This window comes from Typopeltis vanoorti, chromosome 11, assembly GCF_054136105.1.
Source record: "Typopeltis vanoorti isolate ZY-2024b chromosome 11, IOZ_Tvanoo_1.0, whole genome shotgun sequence".
Classification (NCBI taxonomy): domain Eukaryota; kingdom Metazoa; phylum Arthropoda; class Arachnida; order Uropygi; family Thelyphonidae; genus Typopeltis; species Typopeltis vanoorti.
The window spans coordinates 134,016,662-134,041,781 of NC_143559.1; the positions used below are offsets into that span (position 1 = coordinate 134,016,662).

At 35.7% G+C, this 25,120-nt stretch overlaps 1 protein-coding gene across 1 annotated transcript in view; it reads left to right on the forward strand.

Moving 5' to 3' along the window:
• psidin (phagocyte signaling impaired) overlaps window positions 1-25,120 on the forward strand; it is a 321,893-nt gene that overhangs the window by 188,027 nt on the left and 108,746 nt on the right. Inside the window, exon 11 of the mRNA XM_090399962.1 lies at window positions 11,471-11,539. Within this exon, the coding sequence (XP_090256088.1) occupies window positions 11,471-11,539 (69 nt within the window). The remainder of the gene's footprint in view (window positions 1-11,470; window positions 11,540-25,120) is intronic.

Sequence of the window (25,120 nt, forward strand, 5' to 3'; positions counted from 1 at the left end):
TGCTCAGAAAAGTGGTCCCTCCCAAATAAATTCTCATTAGTTCCTCACTTTAAGAGTTAGAAAAGGGAAGAAATGTTTGGGCAGGCATATGGAAGAAAGCCTTGTTCTTTCCAGTGTGTTTAGGAAGAATTGTTGTTGAGCATATTCTCAACAACTATTCTTTGTCAATCTTTGATTTTTTCCTCTGTTGCTTATTCAAGCATTACCCTACAGAATATTGTGCCCATTTAAATCCTCCATTAAAAGTAAGGGGATGGTAACTGCAATATGACACCATCAAAGTCGTCATGAAAGATATCTACAGCAGGAATGTAGATGCAGCATAGTGTTAATACAGTTCTGACTGAGAGTTAGATTGCATCTGCTTCCATGTTCATATTGAGTGAGACTTGCTAGAAAAGTGGTGTGGCTGCCCATGAGGGTGGCAACTCCTCTACAGGAAAGTCCATCGCCTATCTTGTCCTTACAAATGATGGTAAATATTGTATAATGTTGGTTCATCTCTCAGCTTTAGATGTGTCCTATAGAGATACTGGTGCATATTTCAGCAAGTGGGCCTTGATGTCATTGATGTTTTGACAGAATGTATAACAATTCTATTGTAGGAATATTTTCATTATTTCTTTTTGTGGTATCATCTGGCTTTGTATGCTGAGCAGTTTTGATTTCATTATAGGTTTTGTTTCCTTTTTTTTTTTTTTTTTGGAGTTGAGGATGGCCAGTATCGATCGTTTCCTCTTCATCAGGAAAAAATATTCAAGACATTGTCATATTATACTACTTCTCCTAGGGAACTAGATAAATTATTTTATCTTCTTCAGAAGGAAACAAAGGTATCCATCCCATTTGAAGATGGTCCATATATTAGAGCACGCTTCCCAAATTGTGGGTCGCAGCCCCCTTAAGGGACATTAGTTTTGTTGAGGGGCCATGAAATAATGAAAACAAATTTAAAATGTTTTAAGACTAAGTGCTCCATGTCAAATGTGAATGTAAGATGCTAATAATGTAATATTTACATTTGATTTTTCCGATAGTCGCTGTGTATTGAATATAAATACAATAAATATTATAATAATAAATGTCTGTATTACGATTTTTCCCCCAGTGGGGCACGTGAAATATTTAAATTTTTCCAAGGGGACCTTTACATCCATAAGTTTGGGAAGCACTGTATTAGAGGGTCTCAAGGCATATTCCAGTATTTTTTTTTTTTTTCTTTTTTTTTATTTCATGTAGTGGAGCCATCTTTTACATGTCCACAAGAGTGAGTCCATACTGATTGGTCTCCTCCATTTGCTCAAAGGGGATGGAAAACAAGGATATTTAATTGTTTGAAGATGGTATCAGCATATGGGTCTGGATCCCTACTGACACTTTTTTTTACAGCTGCCTTCGCAGCATAAGAGGACTTACCTGATGTTATTGCTACTTTTGTTATACTGTTTCACCTCCTGATAAGTGATGCATTGCTCTGTTTTTATTTTTTGTATCTCCTTCACATCCTTCCACCTTTGGCATGCTTGGCAGAGCCATGATAGGCAGTTTGAGAATGATCATATTTCTGACATTTAAAATAAGGCTCTACGATAGCCTGCTTTGACAGATATCAGTGGTTTGAATGTGTTAAATATAAGAATGATGATCCAAGTGGGAACCAGGTGACCATCTGAATGTACAAGTATTCCCCTCTTGTGGCTGTCACTCTTTGATCGTTAATTTCAGAACATATCCTTTTATCTGGTACATCAGGGAGATCCCACTTCGATATTATGCCTTCAGAAAGGTTTAAAGTTTTGTTGTTGGCAAACATAATTGGTATTCCCCCAATAGATACTGCATGAAGTAACTTCTCTGATTGTGTCTTAGTTGAAGCTTTATAAGTATATCTCCTGAATGCAGCTATTTTTATTTACAAAGTTTGAAGATCCTTCCAATCCATCTAAACCATTCTTGGTGAAGATGGGCAATTTTTCCAAGAGGATGTTTACCCTCCCCCCCTTTTTGAATGTATTATCAAGAAAAGTGGTGTACTCATTGCAGCTTTTGATGTTTTCTGCTTCTTATTCTCATTTCCAGTTGGTGTTTCTATGGTTTTCTGACATGGTTGGGACTTGTTGAGGGCCCTGAGGACGTACTCCTTAATGGTATCCCTGTTGTCTCTGATCACGTTGATGGAGCCTATAGCAGTTTCGGGGTGAATATCCCTAAGTAACTGCTCTCGCTCTAATACTGCATCATTGCAGCTTTTCAGATCACTTATTCCCTTTCCAAATGATGTTTTCTTCAGATCTTGTCTTAGCCCGATTCGGAAGTGTTGAAAGACGGCCCAATCGAGGTGACGTCTTTCCTTATCGGGTACACTTAAGGAGCTCGTCAGAGTGATTAGCCTGTTGTAAAACTCTGAAACTCCTTCCTTTTCTTTCTGGACTATCCTTTGTAGTTTCCAAAGGTTGGGTCCAACATTTTTAGTTTTCGAAAATTGTTGGACCCAATTTTGTATCCCTGAATAAGATACAAAGCCTTTTGCAGTCTGTGTAATATATCAACAAGTAGTGCAATTACAGACAGCTGGAATAAAAACAGCACTAACTAATGAATCATGTGATCCCCCTCTCACAGAAACTATGCTGTACAGACTGAAGCAAAACCATATGTTGTACCGGAAACACATTATCTAACTAAAAACTATTGTCCAATTCAATTACATGATCGGCTGGCTCAACTTACACAACTTGTGTGAGTTGAGCCCGCCGGTAATGAGCAGTTCCGTCGGAACGATGAACGATATCCTGTCACGAATGTGTTAAAACTAAGAAATATATAGTGAATTTTGTTATGATAGTTTCAGATGTTATGAAATTCGGATGAAGAGAATTAGCATTGCAATTCAACAATTGCCTTTGTCTTTGGGTCGTGCGATCTTTTGTTAATACACACCAATCATATGCATGTCTTCGTAGCTGCTCTCTCATGTAAAACAAAATTTAACTTGTACTTATTCTAACAATTAAAAATAAAGGTTGAATAATTTATAAGCGTACGTATATAAGGATATTAGCTGTAAATCGTTGACGTGCCAGTAAAATTCTTGGACGTGCCATAGGTTCGCCATCTATGATCTAATCCAGGGATTCTCAACCTGGTACATGAGCCACTGCTGGGTGGTACAAAAACAGATTTGCTTACTGGTACATCTAATATCTTGAATTAAATATAGTGGTACGCCACTGGAAAAGGTTGAGAACCCCTGATCTAGTTTCCCTAAGCCATTGTGGAATTATGATTGCACAGCAGCCAAAGAACTCAGTAGAAATCTTGGGGTATTTTTCAAAGATACCCCATACAGACATTCCTGTCCTCAGAGTCAAAAGGAATCTTGAACACCCTCCATAACCAGAACAACCACATCTAAATAAGTCTGGGATAAAATATGGAAAATGAAGAGCAGATATACCACCCACTGATTCTCTATCCTTGAACACAGTAGTTGCACAGTTGCTGATCCAACAGCAAATTCCAGCACACACACACACATCTTCCTACCCCCCCCCCCTCCCCTTGAGTTCCTTAGCCTAAAAGAAAAGCAGAAAAACAACAAATCTAGTTTTCTCTGAACGGCACTGAAGAATACAACTGGCCATTGCAAAACATGACAAGAAAGCTACTTTGTTTAGATAAGGGGTTCCTAAACTTTTTGCCATCACACATCTCTTTAGTGTAATCTTAATGTACACACCTCCCCTAAAAATCCAATCACTGAAATGAATACATATGAAAACAATACAATGAACTTTATTTTTTAATAAAGATATGAAAAATAAAAATGTTGAAATGAAACAGAAATAATTATTTATCCTAAACAATTATAAAATAATTATATAATTCTTCATAACCACTTTAATGAGATGGATGTTGCTGCTTTTGACCAGTTAGGACAGAAAATCGAGAACAGTATTTGACTGTGCTAGGCAAATATCATGTCTGGCATCAAATTGATTTCTAAACTTTGTCTTAACACTGACTAATGCTGAAAATCCAGATTTGCACAGATAGGTTGTAGCAAATGGGATTAAGGCTAAAAGAGCATTATTTGCCAAAGAACACCAGAATTCACCAAGATTTTGATTAATAGAATTTTGCTTTAGCAAAGATTTGCTCTATAGTTCGATGAGATCATCATCCTTATCAGCATCATCCATCAAATCCAAATTTAAAGTGAAAGGATTCCAAATCCACTGGTCACAGGTCAGTTCATTTTGAGGGGAATAACTGTCAAATGTGTTCTTGAGATTTCCCAGATGAGTAAAAATATCACACTGAATCAGTTCTGTGATAGTTTCTGTAAACCTTTTTGAGAAAGAATATGCTTCAAAAGTAGGAAAATTTGCATAATTGTCCTTTGTTATGCATCTTTTCTGAAGCTCCATTTGTTGCGTGAAGGCACCAATCAATCAGTCACACAATATCCAACTGAAAAGTTCTTCACACCTCCTCTGGACCCTGTCTATACCTGCCCTAGAGAGGTATAGTTCGCCCACCATTTGTAGGTCTCTGCTTGGCGTCTTGCCAAGAATGGTCGATTCATGCTGAAGGGGAGAAAGAAACGAAGGATGTACGAATTGGTCAGCAACATGTGAAATCACGTGCTTTATAGGTAAAATTTTCCAACTGTTATATTAACTATGTTGTTTGTATAAATAATTTTATACAATATGGACTGATTACCCTATTATCGGATTGGATTCTCCTTTTTCTGACATGTGCAGAAGTGTTGAAGGATCTCTAATCGGTGGGCGAACAATACACCTCATAGTTCAGGAAATCCTGGCTTAGATAATATTCATTATGAGATGGCATCATCATCATCCATAGATCAAATCAACTGTTGCACCTTTAGAAAAGTTTCTGTGAAAGCATATTTGTGGATATCTGGCACAAGGCAATTATAATTGCTCTTTCTGAGCCAGGGAAGGATCCAAAATCACCAAATAACTGTCACTCAATTACTCTGACCAGCTTCTTGTGCAAAATTCTGGAAAAAAAAAAAAGGTTAACTCTCATCTTTTATGGTTTCTGGAGAAGCTGTAAAAATATCATTCTACTACTGATCATCTAGTTGGAGGTACCCTTTCGAGATACCTTCCTAAAACATGAGCATCTAGTATCAGTTTTCTTTGATATGGAAAAAGCATGACACTACTTTGAGATTTGGAATACTGAAAAATTTGAATAATTTTGGTATTAGTATTAATCTCCCTCTTTTTATCAAAAACTCTTTTCTAACTGAATCTTCTAAGTTCCAGATGGAATTGCCCTCTCCAAACCCTATAACCAATAGGAGGGTATCCCACAAGGTTCTGTTTTAAGTGTCATGCTTTTTGCAATCAATGTCAGCTCAATAACAGAACATCTTCCTCCAACAATAAGTAATGTCCCACATGTGAATGACCTCATCATCTGTTGTCATTCATCTAATATGAGGGTCATAGAAAGATAGCTGCAGCAAGCCATTAACCATCTCTCAAAATGGGTGCTTGCTAACAGGTTCAGATTTTCACAGTAGAAGACATTTGTGCACACTTTTGCTGCAGATGTGGTTTTCATCCTGACCCAGAATTCTGACTAGAACAGTCACTAATCCCAGTTGCACCAGAAGCCAAGTTTTTGGTGCTGATATTTGATTGCACACTCAGTTTCTTTTCTTGCATATGTCAGTCGCGAGGCAAGTGCCATAAAACAATGAACATTCTATGCAACCTGTCTTCCACCCACTGGAGTGCTGACAGATGTTCTGTGCTTTGTTTGTACAGGAAATTGTTAAGATCAAAATTTTACCCTTGGTATAAAATTTCCCAAGTCTATGCTTCTGCCAGGGAGAGTATACTGCAATGGCCAGACCCTATTCACCATCAAGCAATCAGAATTGCAACTTAGGCATTTTGCATGTTAGCTATTCCTAGTCTGTATGTCAAAGCAGATGAACCATCTTTTTCACTTCAACACCAACAGCTGTCTGTCATATGCAACAAAAAATAAAATCCCTGCTAGACCACGTATCCAACTATTCTTCTGCCACAGTAGGAGAATTTTAATAACACTCGACGGAGCCATAAAACCATTTAGTTTGCAGATAAAAGCTCTCCTACAATCTCTAGAAATAGCAGTAGACAACATAGCTTCAATGCCACCAAGCACACTTTCACTGTGGAATCTTGCATGCCATCACATAGCTTTTCTTAAGGTTTCTAATTCAGTGGCAGTTATCTGTGTATATATATAATTGGTTCTATGTTTCCAAATTGTTATAAGAAGAGAGGATAGAATACATCCTATACTCTTCTTGATATGCCTTTCCAATGTTATAAACTGTTATAATCAATTCATGATGAATTGATTATAACTGTTTGTTTACTTTATATTTAAATCAATCTAAAGTAAAGTTTTGTCTATTAATTTTATAAAACGCTTTGTTATAAGAAATAAAGGCCATGTTTTCCTTTGAAATTCTCTTATCATCAAACTCCTGATACGTACTTTATTGTGTATGTACAGGATAATATGATAATGAATAATGAAAAGATTACATCATTATGAACTATTGATAATTTTCCTCAGAATTAATCCATTATTATCAAGACTCCAATATTATCATATCTTATATTTCTCTCTTCTAAGGCACATTTTACTGTATCAACCACCTAGATCCTTGGTCTTTCATTGGGTCTTTTTCCTACCATCTTTGCAAATACCGCTTGTTTTGCTAACAGTTTCCTTTCCCATTCTGTTTAAGTGACCTTACTACCTGAGATTAGCTCTGCTAACACATTCATGAATGCTAACAATGTCAGTTTCTTCCCTAATATCCTCATTTTTAATATGATACTGCATAGATGCTGTCTGTTCGCTCTCCTAATTTTTCTCAGAACTCATATTTGTGGTCTCCCATCCTTGATCACGTGTTTCATTCCTAATCTAACTCTCAGATCCACAGGTTAAAATTGGTTTGAACACTGCCTTGTATAAGCTAATTTAGTGTTTTGACTAATTTCTCTTTTATTCTATATAAATTTATTCACTTAACTTCCTTTCATACCAGTTTAGCTAATTCTGTTGGCTATTTACATATTTAATTTGCATCTTCATGAAAAATTGTGACTAAATAACTAAAATTGTTTACTTGTTTTATTGATCATCCATTCAGGATGCAATTGATGTTTTCAGTATTCCTGCCTGTTTTCATATTTGGTATTTTTATAGCTGATTTTCATACGAAATTTATTACAGCAGTTATTCAATTTAGTTGGGGGAATCCTGGAGATTTGTACTATATTTGTTTAGGAGTATAGCATGTATAAAGTAAAGAACTGAGATTAAACTTTTTTTATTTTGTTTTCAGGTTTAATACCACTTTCTTTCTTTCATAATGTGGTCCATGTCGATGACGAATAACAGTGGAAATAATGTGCAACCTTGTCCTACACCTGATTTAACATTATACTACCATCTTTCTATGCCACCTTCAATTTCTGTCGACTTAGATTTCAAATATAGATTATGTATTGCTTGATATAATGCACCATTTAATTGTAGCATTTTGACCAACTTGCTTTCTCCTGTTTTACCAAATTTACAAATCTGAAACAGGTTCTTGTTTTGTTCCTGTGATTTCTCAGCTATTTGTCTTAAAGTGAATATCTGATCCTAACATCTATTTCTGACTGATCCTGAGTTAGCCTGAATTCACTTTGTTCTTCTTGGTGTTTCTTTTATGAGGTATGCTTGCATAAATCTTCCCAGCAACACACATTAGTGAAATTCCTCTGTAATTCTTACATTTACTTTTATTTCCCATTTCATGTATGATTACTATGAGAGCTATACTCCAATCAGCTGGAATTTGATCTTCAGAGCAGGCCTTCTGAATTATGTAGCACAGCTACTCTAAAACGTTTATAACTCACTGTTTGGGTTTCAGGTCAAATATCTACTTCAGTTGCCTTTCCACATTTCAAGTTTTTGATGGCTTTTCTACCTCAAGTTTTAATTTGTGCTCCTTGTTTCATTCCTCTTAAGTGTTTTCTACTGCCATGCTGTCACTACTTATTTTATTTAGCAGTCTTTCAGAATAAATACTTTAGACATCTGGAACATCTGCAGTTTTCATTCATTTTTCATGTTTCCTTTTTTATCTGATTCTTTTTATAGTATAAGCTTTTTTCTACAGCATCCAGAATACTTTGCAACCTGCCTGATATTTATCTTCTATATTGCTATTTTTTTATTTGCTCTTTGAATATCTGTGCATATATTTTTTGACCTGCATTTAGTCTAGACTAATTGCCATATAGTTGCTGAGTCATCTTGATTTCCTTTTTTATAAATTGGTTTATAAACTAATGCCCTTTTCCAAGAGTTTAGGAGTTTCCATTAATCCAAACTTTATTAAAGAATTTCAAGAGTCTTTTTACCAGCATTTTTGTATAGTTCCATATTTATATTGTCTTCCCTTTCCCTATTTTTCACTTTCTTCATTACATTTTGTAGTTCTGAGATTCTAATATTTCGTGTGGGGTTATTTTTTGTTTTATAAAAAAAAAAAAAAAATCAGCTAACGCCTTTTTATTCCCGTATACGGGGAGTAGGCGAGGCCATTGTAGCCCTATCTAACTTTTGGAGACTGAGTGGGTAGTTCAATCTCCACTGGTATCAATCAGAGATAGATGGCCCAAGGCTATCACTAATTAAGTGGTACACAGTGAAGAGACGGCTCAAATGTGCCGCCATCTCGGGGTCCCTAACCTTAACACAATATATTTTTTAATGTCTGAAATAATGTGGGTTCTATGGTCGATTTTCTTGAGTTTACGGGACAAAAAGCATGTGTTTCTGGGAGGAAAAACCCGCTTGCCCGTGCCAGAGATCGACTAACTCTGGAACCGGTCGAAAAAAGGCTTAGAAAAATTTCCTCTAGTCGCCGACTAGACTCGAAACCAAGTCTTCTTTCGTGTGGCCAAGCGCTGTGGTGTGCAAACGCCACATCCACTGAGCTACACAGGCACTTTGTTTTATATATATATATATATATATATATATATATATATACAGGGTGTTCGGGATAAATTTGACAGTTTCGTAAGGAAAAAGAAAATCTTCTTTGTATCTATTAAATTTAATGAATTGACAAAAAAACATTACAGGCAGAGTTAATTACAATACTATCAACAAGATTTACTCAAAATAACCACCATTAGCATCGATCACAGCTTCAATTCTGCTTCGGAACCTCGAACAAGCTGATGCTACAGTCTCCCTGGGAAGGGCCGCAAAAACTGTTTTAATTTTATCCATTAACTGGGCTTTTGTATTACTGGAAGTGCGATTGGTGTCTTTTTCAACTGCGCCCCATACAAAATAATCCATGGGGTTAAGGTCTGGGGAGTTTGGAGGCCAAACATTTGGACTGGTGAAGTCGTAGAAATTTTCAGACAACCATTTTTGACTTTTCCCAGAGGTGTGGCAAGGGGCCGAATCCTGCTGCCATACATACGGCCTACCATTGGCTACCCTTGTTATCCAGGGCTTGACTACAGTTAGCAACTCCACGAACAAAGCCCGAATTCCAATGCCAGGGTTCTTCAACACCTGTTCCTGCAGATTTGCGAGGAATTCTGCTGTACAAACGCAATCAGATCGTCTGCTAGGGATCTTTCTTCTTGCTACATCCTCGTAGTCACCATTGCAAGTCTCTAGTTCATGCCTGATTGTTTTTACTGTATTCAGGGAGCATTGGGCAGCAGTCGTAATATCCTTATTTTGATGGCGGGCACGAATCATCATGATACAAGTTATTCTCTTCCATGATTCAGGTGGGTTCCAGCTATCCATCCTTTCTGACATCTTGTATATGAATGAAGAAGGGTCCAAACTTTTAAATGAAGAGAAGTGTGTGTTAATACATGTAACTTACGGAAAAATATAATTAATTATAAATATGTCAAATTTATCCCGAACACCCTGTATATTTTATTTATTTATTTTTTTTTTCCAGAGATTCTGAAAAAAAATAAAAATTAATTACCCATTTTTCTAAGTCTAACATTTTCTTTTATTTTTTATTCCTGTATTTTATTATTTTATAGCTTTTTGGTTGCAGCTTTAATATATCCTTTTCTAGTTCATTTACAAAATTGCTCTATCTTTCTGTGTATTTTTTTTCTTCTTTCTTCTCTTTTTGCAGAAGCACTATATCTTTTATACCATACTTCTGTTTCTGTTCTGGAATTTTGTCATTTCTGGTAACTGTGTATTTTGGTTTTTATCATATTTTCTATTTATCTGTTCCAGTTATTACTTTCTCTTTTTCTTTTCCACCTACTCTCTTTACATACAGTAGCACATTTTTTATATTACTGTTAATGCTGAAATCTTGAACAGTTCTGTAACTTTGTTGATAGGCATTTTTCATTTTATTTGTTATTTTTAACCATTTTTGTTTAAATCAAATTTTTGCTATCGCCATATGATGATCAGAATTTAATAATTCAAAACATGTATGTTCAAAACTTTAGGATTAACTGTGAGATGGCTTAAAGTTTGCAATTATGTAATCAATAATTTATTTGTCTATTTCTTTATAATCGAATACTTAGTTCATTTTTCTCATATTATAAATTACAAAATCTCACTTTGTATAAATTACAATTATAGATATACTCACTATATTTTCTTATTTGTTTATAATTTTTTGTTCCTGGTTGTGATGCTGGTATTTAAATCTCTTGCTATTAATAAATAATCAATTTTTTTAGTTTTATCTATAACTCTCTGCAGTTCTTTATAACATATGTCATTATGCTTCACTTTCTTCTCCCCTGGTAGATAGGCAGTGATTATTGCCTATCTACTAGGTGTGGTCTCGTAATATTTTGAAGCTAATTTCTAACAATCTTTCATTGCAATAACTATAATATGCAATATTTTTCTTGGTAGTTTTATATATTATAATCAAAATACCTGCCTTTCTTCTTATTTACTGCACTATAGATTTGTATATCGTTTATTTAGTACTTTTTTCACTTTTTTTCTTTGTTTCTATTATTACACAACTTTAAAATTACTTAAAAGTTATGTTAAATGTTTTTTGATTTTTAATATTGAACTACTAAAAAAGTGTTCCTAGTAAGTGTTACTAATAAGTTCCAATTGGCCAGTGGGAATATCAGTTTCTATATCAGTTTTTTTATGTAGTAATACCAACATTAAATCATATGCTTTTATTGGCAGATTACTCCAAATAAATAGATTTGCTGCTTTAATGAATAAATATTGCATGCAGGTGTTATTCATACTTGTTTGTGTATTTTTTTTTTATTACATAATACTTATTTATACGTTGCCTACTGGATTTTTCCAAAGTTTATTTTTTTTTAAAATTAAGCACATATTTTCTGAATATTTTTTGTTTCAGCTTTTAGAACAAATGAAAAAATCATTAAATTTAAAAACAGATGGAAAGGATATAGATTTGCCAAAAGATGTAAGTGTTATTTAGCTTTGAATTTTGACTTTTTGATCTTATTTTATAAGGCTAAATATGATTTAAAAAAAAAAAAATTATCGTCATCAAATTCCTGCCATGTACCCTCAAGGGGTGTACAGGATATGATAGTACTACATGAAAAATTTACATCATTACTAACTTCCTATCTACAATTTTCCTCCAAATCAGTCTGTTACTTGTCAAGACTTCAACATTATCAGATCTTATATTTCTATCATCTGAGGCACTTTGTACAGTATCCAATCTTCGTGGTGCACCCTGTTGGGTAGCTACCTGGATACTGAATGAACGAGGATGGGCTGGCAATTTGGGATTTAGTCGACAAAATTTTATTCTTATTGGCCTAAACCAAAATACAAAATGATGGGACAAATAATATTTAGTATATTAATATTTTCTTCATCTTTCATATGTATTTAATGAAATTTACACTTTCATTGATATTGTTATTTCTTCAAGGAGAGAATATATGAATGAAGGCATGCCAGTAAGAAATTATCAAGAATTTTAGCTAGTGAATTGTGCTTGACAAGAAATTATATTTTTGGTTTACTCCTTGAGCAAATCATTAAAGATTTAAAAATCTTTAAACATTTCTCCATTTTCATTAAATACATACTTTCATTAAATCCTTTCTTCCAAATTTCCTTTTTCCAATATATTCTCTTCCTCCATTCCTCCCCACCCCTCCTGTCCTCCCATTCCAAAATGGTCTCTTCCTCCTCTCATGTTTATATCACATATAATTACAGTCATGTCTTTTGTATTTACTGCCTGTTTCTTTTTGCAACCTTATTTAGCATATGGGGGAAATACAAAAAATTATTGAGCAAAACTATATACAGACTGACAGTTCAGTTAACTAGTTGATGGCACTGTCTGGGAGTAAATGCAAATATCTGAAGCCTCCAGGAAAGGAATGTATGAAGCAGTCATCAGTGATATGATGTATAGTCTGCACAGCACTACACATGCAAGAGGGTGACCGTGAAATTCCCCACAGATATAATAAGCGGGCAAAGTGACCTTGTCCAGTCCTAAATCCTGAGGTGTTCAGGTAGATTGAATCCTGGTAGTTTGATTGTTGGATCTGTGATCAGGTACTTGTTTGTAATTCATTCCTAGTATTGCAAAATCTGCCCAACCATATGGGCTACAAATCAATATTTACAAAACAAAGGTCATAATAACTGATGTCACTCTCCACTGTTTACCTTAATGCACCCAAATTGAGCAGGTGAACCAATTCAAATATCTCGGTTCACTCATACAAGCAAGGAAAACTGCATCAACAGCAGAAGTACACAATAGAATTGGCCTGGCTACCACTGCCTTTAGTTCACTAAATTGGTGCCTATGGAAGAAACCTAGCATCTCACTCAAAATAAATATGTTCCTCTTTCATTCCTTGATCCTGCCTGTCGTCCTGTATGGATCAGAAACTTGGACACACCTTAAAACTGACTTCAGCAAACTAGAGACATTTCAAATGCGATGCCTCTGTCATATACTACGAATATCACTACCCCCACCATACCCAAAACGCTACCATCAGGACTTGGTATGACACCCGACCTACAGTTGAAGAACTTCAAAAAGTTAGATTTCACTTGTTTGGGCATTGTGTAGAATGGATCAACAGTGCCTACCTCATCAGCTATTATGGAGGCAATAACTTGCACACTGGAAGATACAACAAGCTGCCTCTAAGAAAACCTGGGCTATGCAAATTGAACATGACCTAAAGAACCAGTGGCTCTGTCTCACAGAAGCAAGCAGAAAGCCCTTGAGCACACATCACGGCAAACAGTTATATGTAACATCTGTAGTCCAGCGGCATCCACAGCAATGTACTGGTTAAGGGGCCAGCCCCATCCAGGCGCTAGCTAAGGGATCCAAGTAGAAAAAGTAGTTCATTCCAAAATCATCTCTCTCTCTCTCTCTCTCTCTCTCTCTCTCTCTCTCTCTCCCCACCAATCCTGGGATCATCTGGTAATTTCACAAGCCATGGGAGATCTGGAGGCAGGGGCAGCATACTGGTGAAGAGATATCTTGATGAATAGGGAGATCATATTATTTCTGACTTTATTTATTTCTTTGATGATAGCTTCTTCTCTTTTGAAGCATGGAGAAGTGATGTGGAAAAGAACAGGTAACCATGGGAGAAGAGTATATCCTAAGGTACCAGGGATGATTTTCATTGTTATGTTAAGCTGCGTGTTTGTGAGAGTCCTGTGGTGACTTTGGCTCTAAACTGGTGAACAATACTTTGCAACAAGGAAGGCTAAAGCCAAGGCTGCTGTTCTGAGTCAAGGCATTGCAACTCCAAATTGTACCTGTCAGCTTGTTTAAGATATTGTTCCTGGCAGATATCTTTAACTTAGTTTTTTGGTAAGTTAGACTATGGTCTAACTTACCAAAGAGACAAGATGGCCAGGATCTGGAAAGTGTCAACAAGATAATACAACAATGTATTACTCTGGGAATGATGAGAACAAACATCGACACGGTGTAGCTGTAATAGTAGATGAAGAAATCAATAAATCAGTACTAAATTGGATTCCATTTTCTGAAAGGATAATGCTGTTACAACTTAAGGGAAACCCCGTTAACATAAATATCATCCAAGCTTATGCACCCACATCTGACAAAAGTGAAGAAGATGTTGAAGAGTTTTATGAACACCTAAAAGAGATTAAAAACCTAACAAAGAAACATGATATAAACATAGTGATGGGTGACTTCAATGCAAAAGTAGGAAGAGGGGGTGATGGAGAAATTGTTGGCGAACATGGCTTAGGCACCAGAAATGACAGAGGAGATCGCCTAGTCCAGTTCTGTCAGGAAGAAGATCTAACAATATCAAATACCTGGTTTAAACTTCCACCCAGAAGACTATACACTTGGAAATCGCCTCAAGATAACCAACATAACATTGTCCGAAATCAAATTGATTATATATTGATAAATAAAAGATTCCACAGTAGTATAAAGAGTGTAAAGACTTATCCTGGAGCTGATATCTCATCAGACCACAATCCCATAGTTGCAGAAGTACGTCTTAGATTAAAATCAGCTAAAAAATCACAAAAGAAGAAAAAGAAAATTGATGTAGAAAAACTGAAAGACCCGAACATAAATAAAAGTGCCAAGACACAGCTTAACCTGCGATTACAACAGATTAACATAGAAGAAAATAAAAGTGTGGAATCTCTTTGGAATAACTTAAAGAATGCCATCGTAACAACAAGTATTGAAGAAGTAGGTTATGTGAATAATATAAAACAACAGGAATGGATGACAGATGAGATTCTTTCTCTTATTGATACAAGAAGAATGTACAAAAACAAAGACCTAGCCAGGTATACAGAAACACATAACATCATCAAGAAAAAAATAAAAGAAGCCAAGGAAAATTGGATGAAAAATTTATGTACTGAAATTGAACTGCTTCAGAAGAAACATGATAATTTCAATCTGTATAAGAAAATCAACGAAATTTCCGGAAAACTGAGGAAAAAGCAAATAGTGTCTCTAAGAGACGAAAATGGAAAAATAGTTCTAGAAGAAGAGAATAAAGCACAGATTTGGATAAAATATGTAACAGAACTTTTCAATGATACTAGACAGAAGCCTATAAATATAAAAGATAACATTCAAGGACCAGCAATCATGAAATGCGAAATAGAGAATGCTATACGAACAAGTAAAACAGGAAAAGCCAGTGGACCAGATGGTGTGCAAACAGAATTTTTAAAATTAATAGAACCAGATAACATCAAACTTCTTGAAAAACTATTTAATGAAATATATGAAAGTAATGAATTTCCATCAGATTGGCTCAAATCTACATTTATCACTATCCCAAAGAAACCCAAAGCGAATTCCTGTGGTGACTTCCGACTTATTAGTCTAATGAGCCAAACATTAAAAATATTTTTGAAAGTAATTCAGAATCGCATTTATAGAAAAAGTGAAGAAACTCTAAGTGAAACACAATGCGGCTTTCGGAATGGTTTTGGTACTAGAGAGGCCCTTTTCTGTACCCAAATATTGATACAAAAATGCATAGAAAAACAGAAATCTGTCTTTATGTGTTTCATAGATTTTGAAAAAGCATTCGACAAAGTCAGACACACTAACTTAATAGAAGTCCTTCAACAAACAAGGCTAGACGAACAAGACATAATACTAATAACAAATCTGTATTGGAATCAGTCAGCTACCATTCAATTAGACAACATTACCACCAGTGATATTAACATCAAAAGAGGAGTGAGACAAGGATGTGTGCTCTCACCACTCCTGTTCAACATATACGCAGAGGTAATCTTTAAAAAAGCATTGGAAGAATGTCCAGAGGGAATCGCAATAAATGGAAAGATTGTTAACAACCTACGATATGCAGATGACACCGTGCTAATTGCAGATAACATTATGGATCTCCAAAAACTCATTGACAGAGTATACATAGAAAGCCAAAGAATGGGAATAAATATAAACATCAACAAGACAAAATACATGATCATCAGCAAACATCCAGCCTCATCAATGAAACTGACACTCAATGGGAAAAATATTGATCAAGTGTCAAGATATAAATATCTTGGTTGTTGGCTTAATGAACGGTGGGATCCAGAAATAGATATAAAGACAAGGATTGAAGTTGCACGGCAGTCCTTCATGAAAATGAGAACACTATTCTGCAATAAAGACCTAAACATGGAAGTCAGATGCCGAATGCTGAAATGTTACGTGTGGTCTATTTTGCTCTATGGAGTTGAAACATGGACATTGAAGGCGACAGCCATCAAGAAAATCGAAGCCTTTGAGATGTGGCTATACAGAAGAATGCTAAAGATATCATGGACAGAAAAAATTACCAATGAAGAGGTCTTAAACTCCATTGGCAAAGCTAAACATCTTGTACAAATAATCAAGAAACGAAAAACATCATATCTTGGCCACATCATGAGAAACAGCAAATACCAACTTCTACAAACTATTTTGGTAGGAAGAATTGATGGCAAAGGAACTAGAGGAAGAAAAAGAATATCATGGTTTGACAACATCAAGACGTGGACAGGAAAGAGCAGTGCACAACTGCTCAGATTAGCACAAGACCGCAGTTTGTTCGCCAAGATGGTCGCTGACCTTCGATAGAAGATAGCACAATAATAATAAGAAGAAGACTATGGTTAAGTATGACTCCAAGGTAACAAGGGTTACAGAAGTTTATTTTTAGTTTTCTATGAACCTCATGGTTATTAGGTGGAAAGCATAAACAACAGTTTTGCTGAGATCAGGAGATAGTCCCCAGCATTCAAATTAATTTTGTACTGAGCTCAGATCTTTGCTCATTGTTTTCCCAAGGCCTTGGAAGGTACAATCTTGGCTGTCAGTAGCTATGTCATCAGCATAGATAAACCTTGTGTACAGGTTGAATAAAGCTGGGGCGAGGACAGATCCCTGTGTTGATCCATTTTGCATAATAATTTTTTTTCTTTCTTGTGATTTCAGATGGACTTTATTTTCCTATTTGAGAGCATTTGTTCTAGTAATTTTAGAATTTTTTTTGGCAGCTGTATACAGTAAACCTTTCTTCTATACGGTGTCATAAGCTGATGTTAGATCAATGAAGGCGGCACCTGTTTTTAAACCATTTTGGTTCTTGTGTAGAGGCTTAAGTGCTGTGAGGACATTATGTTGGAGGTTTAATGGATTTTTTACAACACTCAAAAAGAATTAAAATAGAATTTAATACTTCCTATATTTCGTCCTAGTCACTAGGACATCTACGGGGATTACAAAGACAATTAATGTAACATGCACACAAAAACTTACAATACTAAGCCCAACCACTTGGGTGACAATAAAGTCCTATCTAGGTGGAGCGCCCTCTAAGGGCAGTAATAGGTGGCCTGGAATGTAAGGTGGGACCTCTGGTGATGACTGTTTCCCAAATCTTCGGAAGCTTAATGCAACCGTATTTGTTAAGATTTGGTTGGTTTCTGAGAGCTGCTGCTGCTTCTAAGAAAAGTCTCTCTTTCTTGAATTTGCTGTGGTGGAGCATGATTGTTTTTTTCTGTAATTGATTGTTTTCACTTCCTCCCCCATTCCCCGTCCCTCTCGTCAACAAGAATTTAAAAATGCCATCACCATACCCTACATCCGTGGCACTTTGGAAAAAATAGCCAAGATACTAAAAAAGTATAACCTACGCACAGCATATAAGCCCTACTGCAAACTGGCTACCCTTATCCGTTCTACGAAAGATCAGCTCCCTCCTCTCTCTCTGCCTGGAGTTTACAAAGTACCCTGTTCCTGTAAGCTTGCGTACTTTGGACAGACAGGCAGATCAGCATCTATCCGCCTGGAGGAACACAAGTCGTACATCGTTAAACACAACTATGGCCATTCAGGCTTGGCTGACCATGTTTTGGACATCACCCACTGAGTATCATGGAAGAAAACCACCATGCTCCACCACAGCAAATTCAAGAAAGAGAGACTTTTCTTAGAAGCAGCAGCAGCTCTCAGAAACCAACCAAATCTTAACAAATACGGTTGCATTAAGCTTCCGAAGATTTGGGAAACAGTCATCACCAGAGGTCCCACCTTACATTCCAGGCCACCTACTACTGCCCTTAGAGGGCGCTCCACCTAGATAGGACTTTATTGTCACCCACGTGGTTGGGCTTAGTAATGTGAGTTTTTGTGTGCATATTACATTAATTGTCTTTGTAATCCCCGTAGATGTCCTAGTGACTAGGACGAAATATAGGAAGTATTAAATTCTATTTTAATTCTTTTTGAGTGTTGTAAAAAATCTATTAAACCTCCAACATAAAAACCATTTTGGTATTCAGCTTCCATATGGATTCACTGAGTAAGATGGCTTCTATTTTTGGAGAAATTCTAGAAAGGATAATCCTTTCAAAAAGTTTGTAAGGAGTGCAGAGTAATGCTATAGGATGGTAGTTATTAGGATCCTTAGTTGACTTATCGGGTTTTGGCAGGACTATTTTCTTTGATTCATGCCAAAGTTTTGGGAGCCATAATTTTGCTCTTGGGTCAAGGTGAGTAAGAAAGTCTAGAAGGATGCCATCCATCTCAGGAGCTTTGCATGTTTTAGTAAGTTTGAGTGCTGCATCAATTTCATCTATGTTTAATGGATTGGAGTTTGCTGTAGATGTAGGACATGATAAGAAAATTCTTTTATAAACACAGTGGATCCCTTTTTTTTGGTACCCATGGGAATTTTGGGTTTATCTTTTTGTGCTAAGATTTTTGCAATACTTTTTTTTCAACTGGCCAAAAGAAATAAATGATAGGTTTGATGGGTTATGTTCTTTCCCAATCATACTGTACATTTATAGACTGCCTAAAGTACATAAACAAGATGTGCTATTCAGATCCTTTGTGGATTGTAGGAATTTAATACAATTAATAGGAAAAGAAGCTAGCATACCTAAATTAATGATAATGACCTTAATCTTTTATGACCCTAGGAATTTCAGGGGAAAAAAAGTAATTTCAGAGCCTACTGACATTAAGGTTATCCTGGATATTATTATTGCATCCTCTATGGAGTCGGCAGACTCATTGTGGGAGGTTCATTCAACTGACAATTATCATACCAAACCTTAAAATCCTTAATACTCCTTGCATTAACAAAATATTCTGGTAATGCATTCCATTCACTGTCAATTTTCCATGTAAAAAATTTACTCCTCACATCCCTCTTCACCACATTCTTACATAAACTTCCAAGGATGGCCTCTTGTTCTTCTTGAGAAATGGCTAAGAAGAATTGTGGAAGGGAAGCTAGGTGAAGAACAAGCTGGATTCAGGCCAAATAAAGGCTGTTAGGATCAGATTTTCACTTTGACAAACAGTTGAGAAATCATGGTAGTGTGACAAGGATCTGTACTTAAGTTTTGTAGATCTGGAAATGGCTTATGCCAAGGTGCCCATGGAAAAGTTTTTCAAAACTACAGTTATATGGGTAAATGGAACATTATACAGAACAATACATAGTCTATATATAAGTTGTAAGTAAGCAGTTAGAATTGAAGCAAATACAGGAAGATGGTTTGATGTAAAATTGGGGATAATATGAGGATGCACATTATCTGAACTCTTATTCATCTATATGGATCACATTATGAAAGAGCCTCTGTAGCTCAGTCGGGATAGATGAAGCCCTTTGATCAGAAAGACCTGGGTTTGATTCCCTTCCATGATGTGAAGAAACTTTATCTGGTTTCTTTTGACTAAAGGTGAGTTTAGCTGGTCTCATACGGAAGTAGAGGGTTTTTCACCTGGAAACTCAGATATTTCATCCCTCAGAACAGGCAAACCAGCCTGTGAACATATGGATCTACAGTCATAAAATACATACTTAATCCCTCATTAGGAGGGCTCAACCAGTCCTAAGGCACCAAAGCGGGGAACCCCCACATGAATAAATAAAATAAAAACATTATGAAAGAATGTGGCACTAGGTGTGATATTAGAATTGGAGATGTCAGACTTCTCTTTCTTTAGGCAAATGAAGTTGTACTCCTAAACACATCTAGAGAATTTTGAGGATTCTCTAACAAAATTGAGTAACAGATGTAACAAATTTGGCATGAAAATCAGCAACAAAAAGACCAAAACTATGAAAATAGGCACAAACACTGAACACATTTATTGCATTCTGAATGGAGAGCCTATAGAACAAGTAAAATATTTCAGCTATTTAGGCTGATTTTTAGTGAAGATGGCAAGTTCAATCTGGAAATAGACAACAGAATAAGCAAAGCTAGTATGGTGGGTAGCCAGCTAAATAAATTTATGTGAAATAAGAGAGAAATTAGCCAAAACATCAAACTAGCAGTATACAAGACATAGTTCTCAAACCAGTTTTAAGTTATGGATCCGAGAAGTACTTTAGAAATGAAGTACTTAATCAAAGGCCAGAGACCACATTTCTGAGAAAAATTAGGGGAGTGAACAGATGACATCAATGGCAGAATCATATTAAAAATGAAGATATTAGAAAGAACTTGTCATTGTTAGCATTCAAGAATGTTGCAGAGCTAATCTAAGGTGGTATGGAAACTTAAATAGAATGGGTAAGGAAAGGTTAGCAAAACAGGTGGTTGATGCCAAGATGGCAGGAAAGAGACCCAGAAGAATACCAAGATATAGGTGGATTGATTCAGTCAGAAGTGCCTTAGAAGAAAAAAATGTTGGATATGACAATATTGGAGTGTTGTTGGAGGAAAATTGTTGATATGATTAATAATAATAAACATAATCATGTAGTGCTGTCATAAAACCCCACCAGATAAATCACGCTCTACTATCATAGTAAAAAGTATAGCTGATAACCTTATAAAAGACACAAACTGGAACAAACTACTTACTATAAATGATCAAATAACTTTATACGACTGCCTCAAATTTCTGTTTATAGAAATATATAGAAAGGCAACAAAACACCAAATGAACAGGAGATTGCACTAAATAATCCATTGATAAATGAATACATTCTTAACAGTATTGCAATAAAAGACATTCTATAGAGAATAAAAAAGTCACCCAACAACATTTACCTACAAACATTGTATAAAAACATAAACCTATTAACAACTAAAATTAGGAGCACAAAAAGACACCTTCAGAATTTTGAGGAATACAATGTCAATGTGAAAGAAGCCTAATCTACACTTAATGAACTATTAACTTGAAAAAAGAAAACCTCCCTACAAGATTTTATCAAAAAAAATTTCAGTCAGGAGAAGAACCAGAAGGAACTCACAGAATCATTTAACTATGCCTTCACAAACAACATTATACAACTCAAAAAAAGATACTTTCCCCATTAAGTCCTTTCTTTTAGTGTTAACGGTGATCAGCATTCATTTTAAAAATTATGGACTTTACAACCGTGTTATAAATAATTATTTTAATTTCAGACATTTTGACCTTCATATGAAGGTTGAAACGTCCTTCCCTATTAGGCCCTACACAAAACTATGAAGTTCAACAGCAAACCATTCCTCCTGTATCCAGATTGGAACCAAAAGATGCTCTCTCACAATTAAAACAAAAGACGAGTCAAGGAATTGACAAAATCAGAACTGCAGACCTCCTAACACATTTTGAACAACTAAATCCTATACTTCAGAAATTTGTAAACATGATATTTGACTCTGGTGCTATTCCCAAACAACTAAAAACCACGATAACACTATCTACAAACATGGAAAAAGAAATGACTTTGACAACTACACACCAGTAGCTGACTTTCCTGTAAATTAATGAAAGACATTTATAGAAATATCCTTTGATTATTGATGTAAAAATACATCTATAATGCCTTGAAGAAAATATGTTTCATGAGGAAACATATTTTTCCAGACACTGAATTCTCTTTTAATCTTTACTGTATTTCCATGTTTAAATTTCCATAGCTGTTTCTATTATTCATGTCAAAATTTCTGGAACAGTACACTATGCAGCAATGGAATGCAAATAAATAATTTATAGTTAAAATTAATTATTTACAAGCCGATATCACAATATGCCTTAGAGAAATAACATCCTCTCCGATTTAAAGCCAGCTACTTTAAAAATCCCAGTTTAAATCGGAGAGGATGTTCCCGAAGCAGCACAAGTTCTACAGAAAATGATTAACTTTAACAGAATGGAAATTGATGGTATGATTTTACATAGAATTTGGTGCACTACCCTATCTAACCATCAGTATTAACAACAAAAATCACCGTGAAGAGTGCCATTCTTGTCCTCCTTGCACATGACTAAGGTCATTTTGGTTTGTCTTCAATGAGTGCACAGCATTATATAGCCTCTCATTATGCTACCTTAAGCTAGTGAAATGCTGACTTATAAGTAATTAATTTTAGCTAGTAATTTATTTGCATTCCATGTCTATGTCGTCTATTTAGAGAATAGACAACAGAATCAACAAAGCTGGTATGGTAGGAAGTCAATTGAACAAATTCATATGGAATAAGAGAGAAATTAGTCGGAACACTAAATTAGCTGTATATAAGACATGTTCAAACCAGTTTTAACTTATGGATCTGAGGGCTGGGTCAGAAGTAAAACACTTGACCAGAGATTAGAGACCGCAGATATGAGAGTTCTGAGAAAGATTAGAGGCATGAACAGATGGCATCAATGGCAATATCATATTAAAAACGAGGATATTAGGAAAGAACTAGGCATTTTCAGCATCCAGGAATGCATTAGTAGAGCTAATCTCAGCTGGTATGGTTACTTAAACAGAATGGGTGAGGAAAGATTAGCAAAACAAGTGTTCTCTGCCAGGTTGGCAGGAAAACGATCCAGAGGAAGACCAAGATATAGGTGGATTGATACGGTACAAAGTGCCTTAGATGATAGAAATATAAGATCTGATGATGTTGGAGTCTTGACAAGTAACAGACTGATTTGGAGGAAAATTGTAGATAAGAAGTTAGTAATGATGTAATTTTTTTCATGTAGTACTATCATATCCTACACCCTTTGAGGGTACATGGCAGGAATTTGATGATGATGATGATGTCTATGTAGTTTTCTGTTCCAAAAATTTTGTCACAAATGATTAATCTTTACTAATTCACCTTCAAGGGAATAAAGGACTTATCAGGAAAGAACATATATCACCATACATACATCCTTGAACTGAATAGCAGACAAAGCATTCACAACTGACTCTGGCAACCCATTCTGCTCATTCACAACTTTCCAAGCAAAAAAAATCTAGTCCTTTTGTTCTTTTCACAGCTTCTTTATCTCCTCTGAACAGAAGAGATTAAATCTGCACACAGTAGTCCATCACTACTTGTGTGTGTGTGTGTGTGTGTGTGTGTGTGTGTGTGAGTTCCATTGAGTCGTTTTTGACTCCTGGTGATTCTATGAACATAAGTCTCCATTCAGATCTGTCCCTGGCCATATCTTTCAGAATTTCCAGTTGCTTCTTTAACTCCATCCACCCACCTAATTCTTGGTCTTCCTCTTCTCCTGCGTCTGTCAACTTTAGCAAGCATCATCATCTTCGCCAGACTATCATTTGCTCGCATAATATGCTCAAAATATAACAATTTTTGCTTGATGATCATATCTTCGATGGAGCTATCTGGCTTTATTCTATCACTGATTTAATGGTTTGCTTTGCAGTCCATGGTATTCTTAGCAAGCATCTCCAAACCCATAATTCATATGCATCAATCTTCCTTTCACTCTTTCTCAGGGTCCAACTTTCACATCTGTACAGTACCACAGGGAATACCATTGTTTTCACGATTCTGATTTTTGTTGCTAGGCTAATATCTTTAAAGATCTTGCTTAAATTTGTCATTGCTTTCTTTCTGAGTAATAATCTTCTTCTAACTTCTTTAGTACAATACCCAACTTTATCAATTCGGGATCCTAGAAGCACAAAATTGTTAACTGCTTCCATTTCCTCCCCATCTACTTCAAAATCATTAAGTTCACATGTTGCCATAACATTTGTCTTTTTGGGGTTGAGTTTAATGCCATATTTAGCATTTTCTTCTTTACCTTTCATAATAAGTTCTTCCAAATTTTCTTTGCATTCTGCTAGCAAGGTGGTATCATCTGCACACCTCAAATCATTAATATTTCTTCCACCAATTTTAATTCCAACTGAAGGCTCCTCCAGCTCTGCCATTCCTAAAATGTAATTGCTGTACAAGCTAAACAGGTACGGAGATAAAATACATTCTTGTCGCACTCCCTTTACCTATTGTGAAATACTCAGTTTCTCCAAGGTCTGTTTGGACAGTAGCTTCTTGTTCATAATAAAGATTCCTCGGAAGGATAATGAAATGTTCTGGTACTCCCATTGTTCTTAACACATTCCACAGTTTCACATGATGTATAGAGTCAAAAGCCTTACTCAAGGAAACAGAGATAGACATTCTTTTGATATTCCTGTGCTCTTTCTATTATCCATCTCACATTGGCGATCTGATCTCTTGTTCCTTTGCCTTTTTGAAATCCTGCCTGCTCATGTAGCATTTCTCTCTTCATGAATGGTTCCAGTCTTTTCCAAATGATCTTAAGGCTTTACTTGCATGAGAAATCAGTGCTATAGTTCTGTAATTTTTGCTCTCTTGCATCACCTTTCTTCAATAAAGATATATAAACTGATTTTTTCCATTCCCTAGGCCATGTAGTTGTGATCTAAATTCACTGACATAGAGCTGTTAAAATTTTAACTGCCTCTTCTCCCAGTTCTTTGAGCAGCTCAATCCATCCCCTCCTGGTGCTTTCTTACTGGATAGCTGTTGCAGTGCCCACCTCACTTCACTCTCCAGTGGTACTGACTCCTGTGTTATAATCATGCTCTTCAAATTGCTCAGTAATTTTGGAGTCCTTTCAGTAAAGAGTTTCTGTATACTCTTTCCATATTTCTTTGATGTCTGCAGCTTCTGTAAGATATCCTTTGTGTTTACTTTTCAATATTGTCAACTTGGTGCTGAACTTCCCTGTCAGTTCCCTAATCTTTTTGAA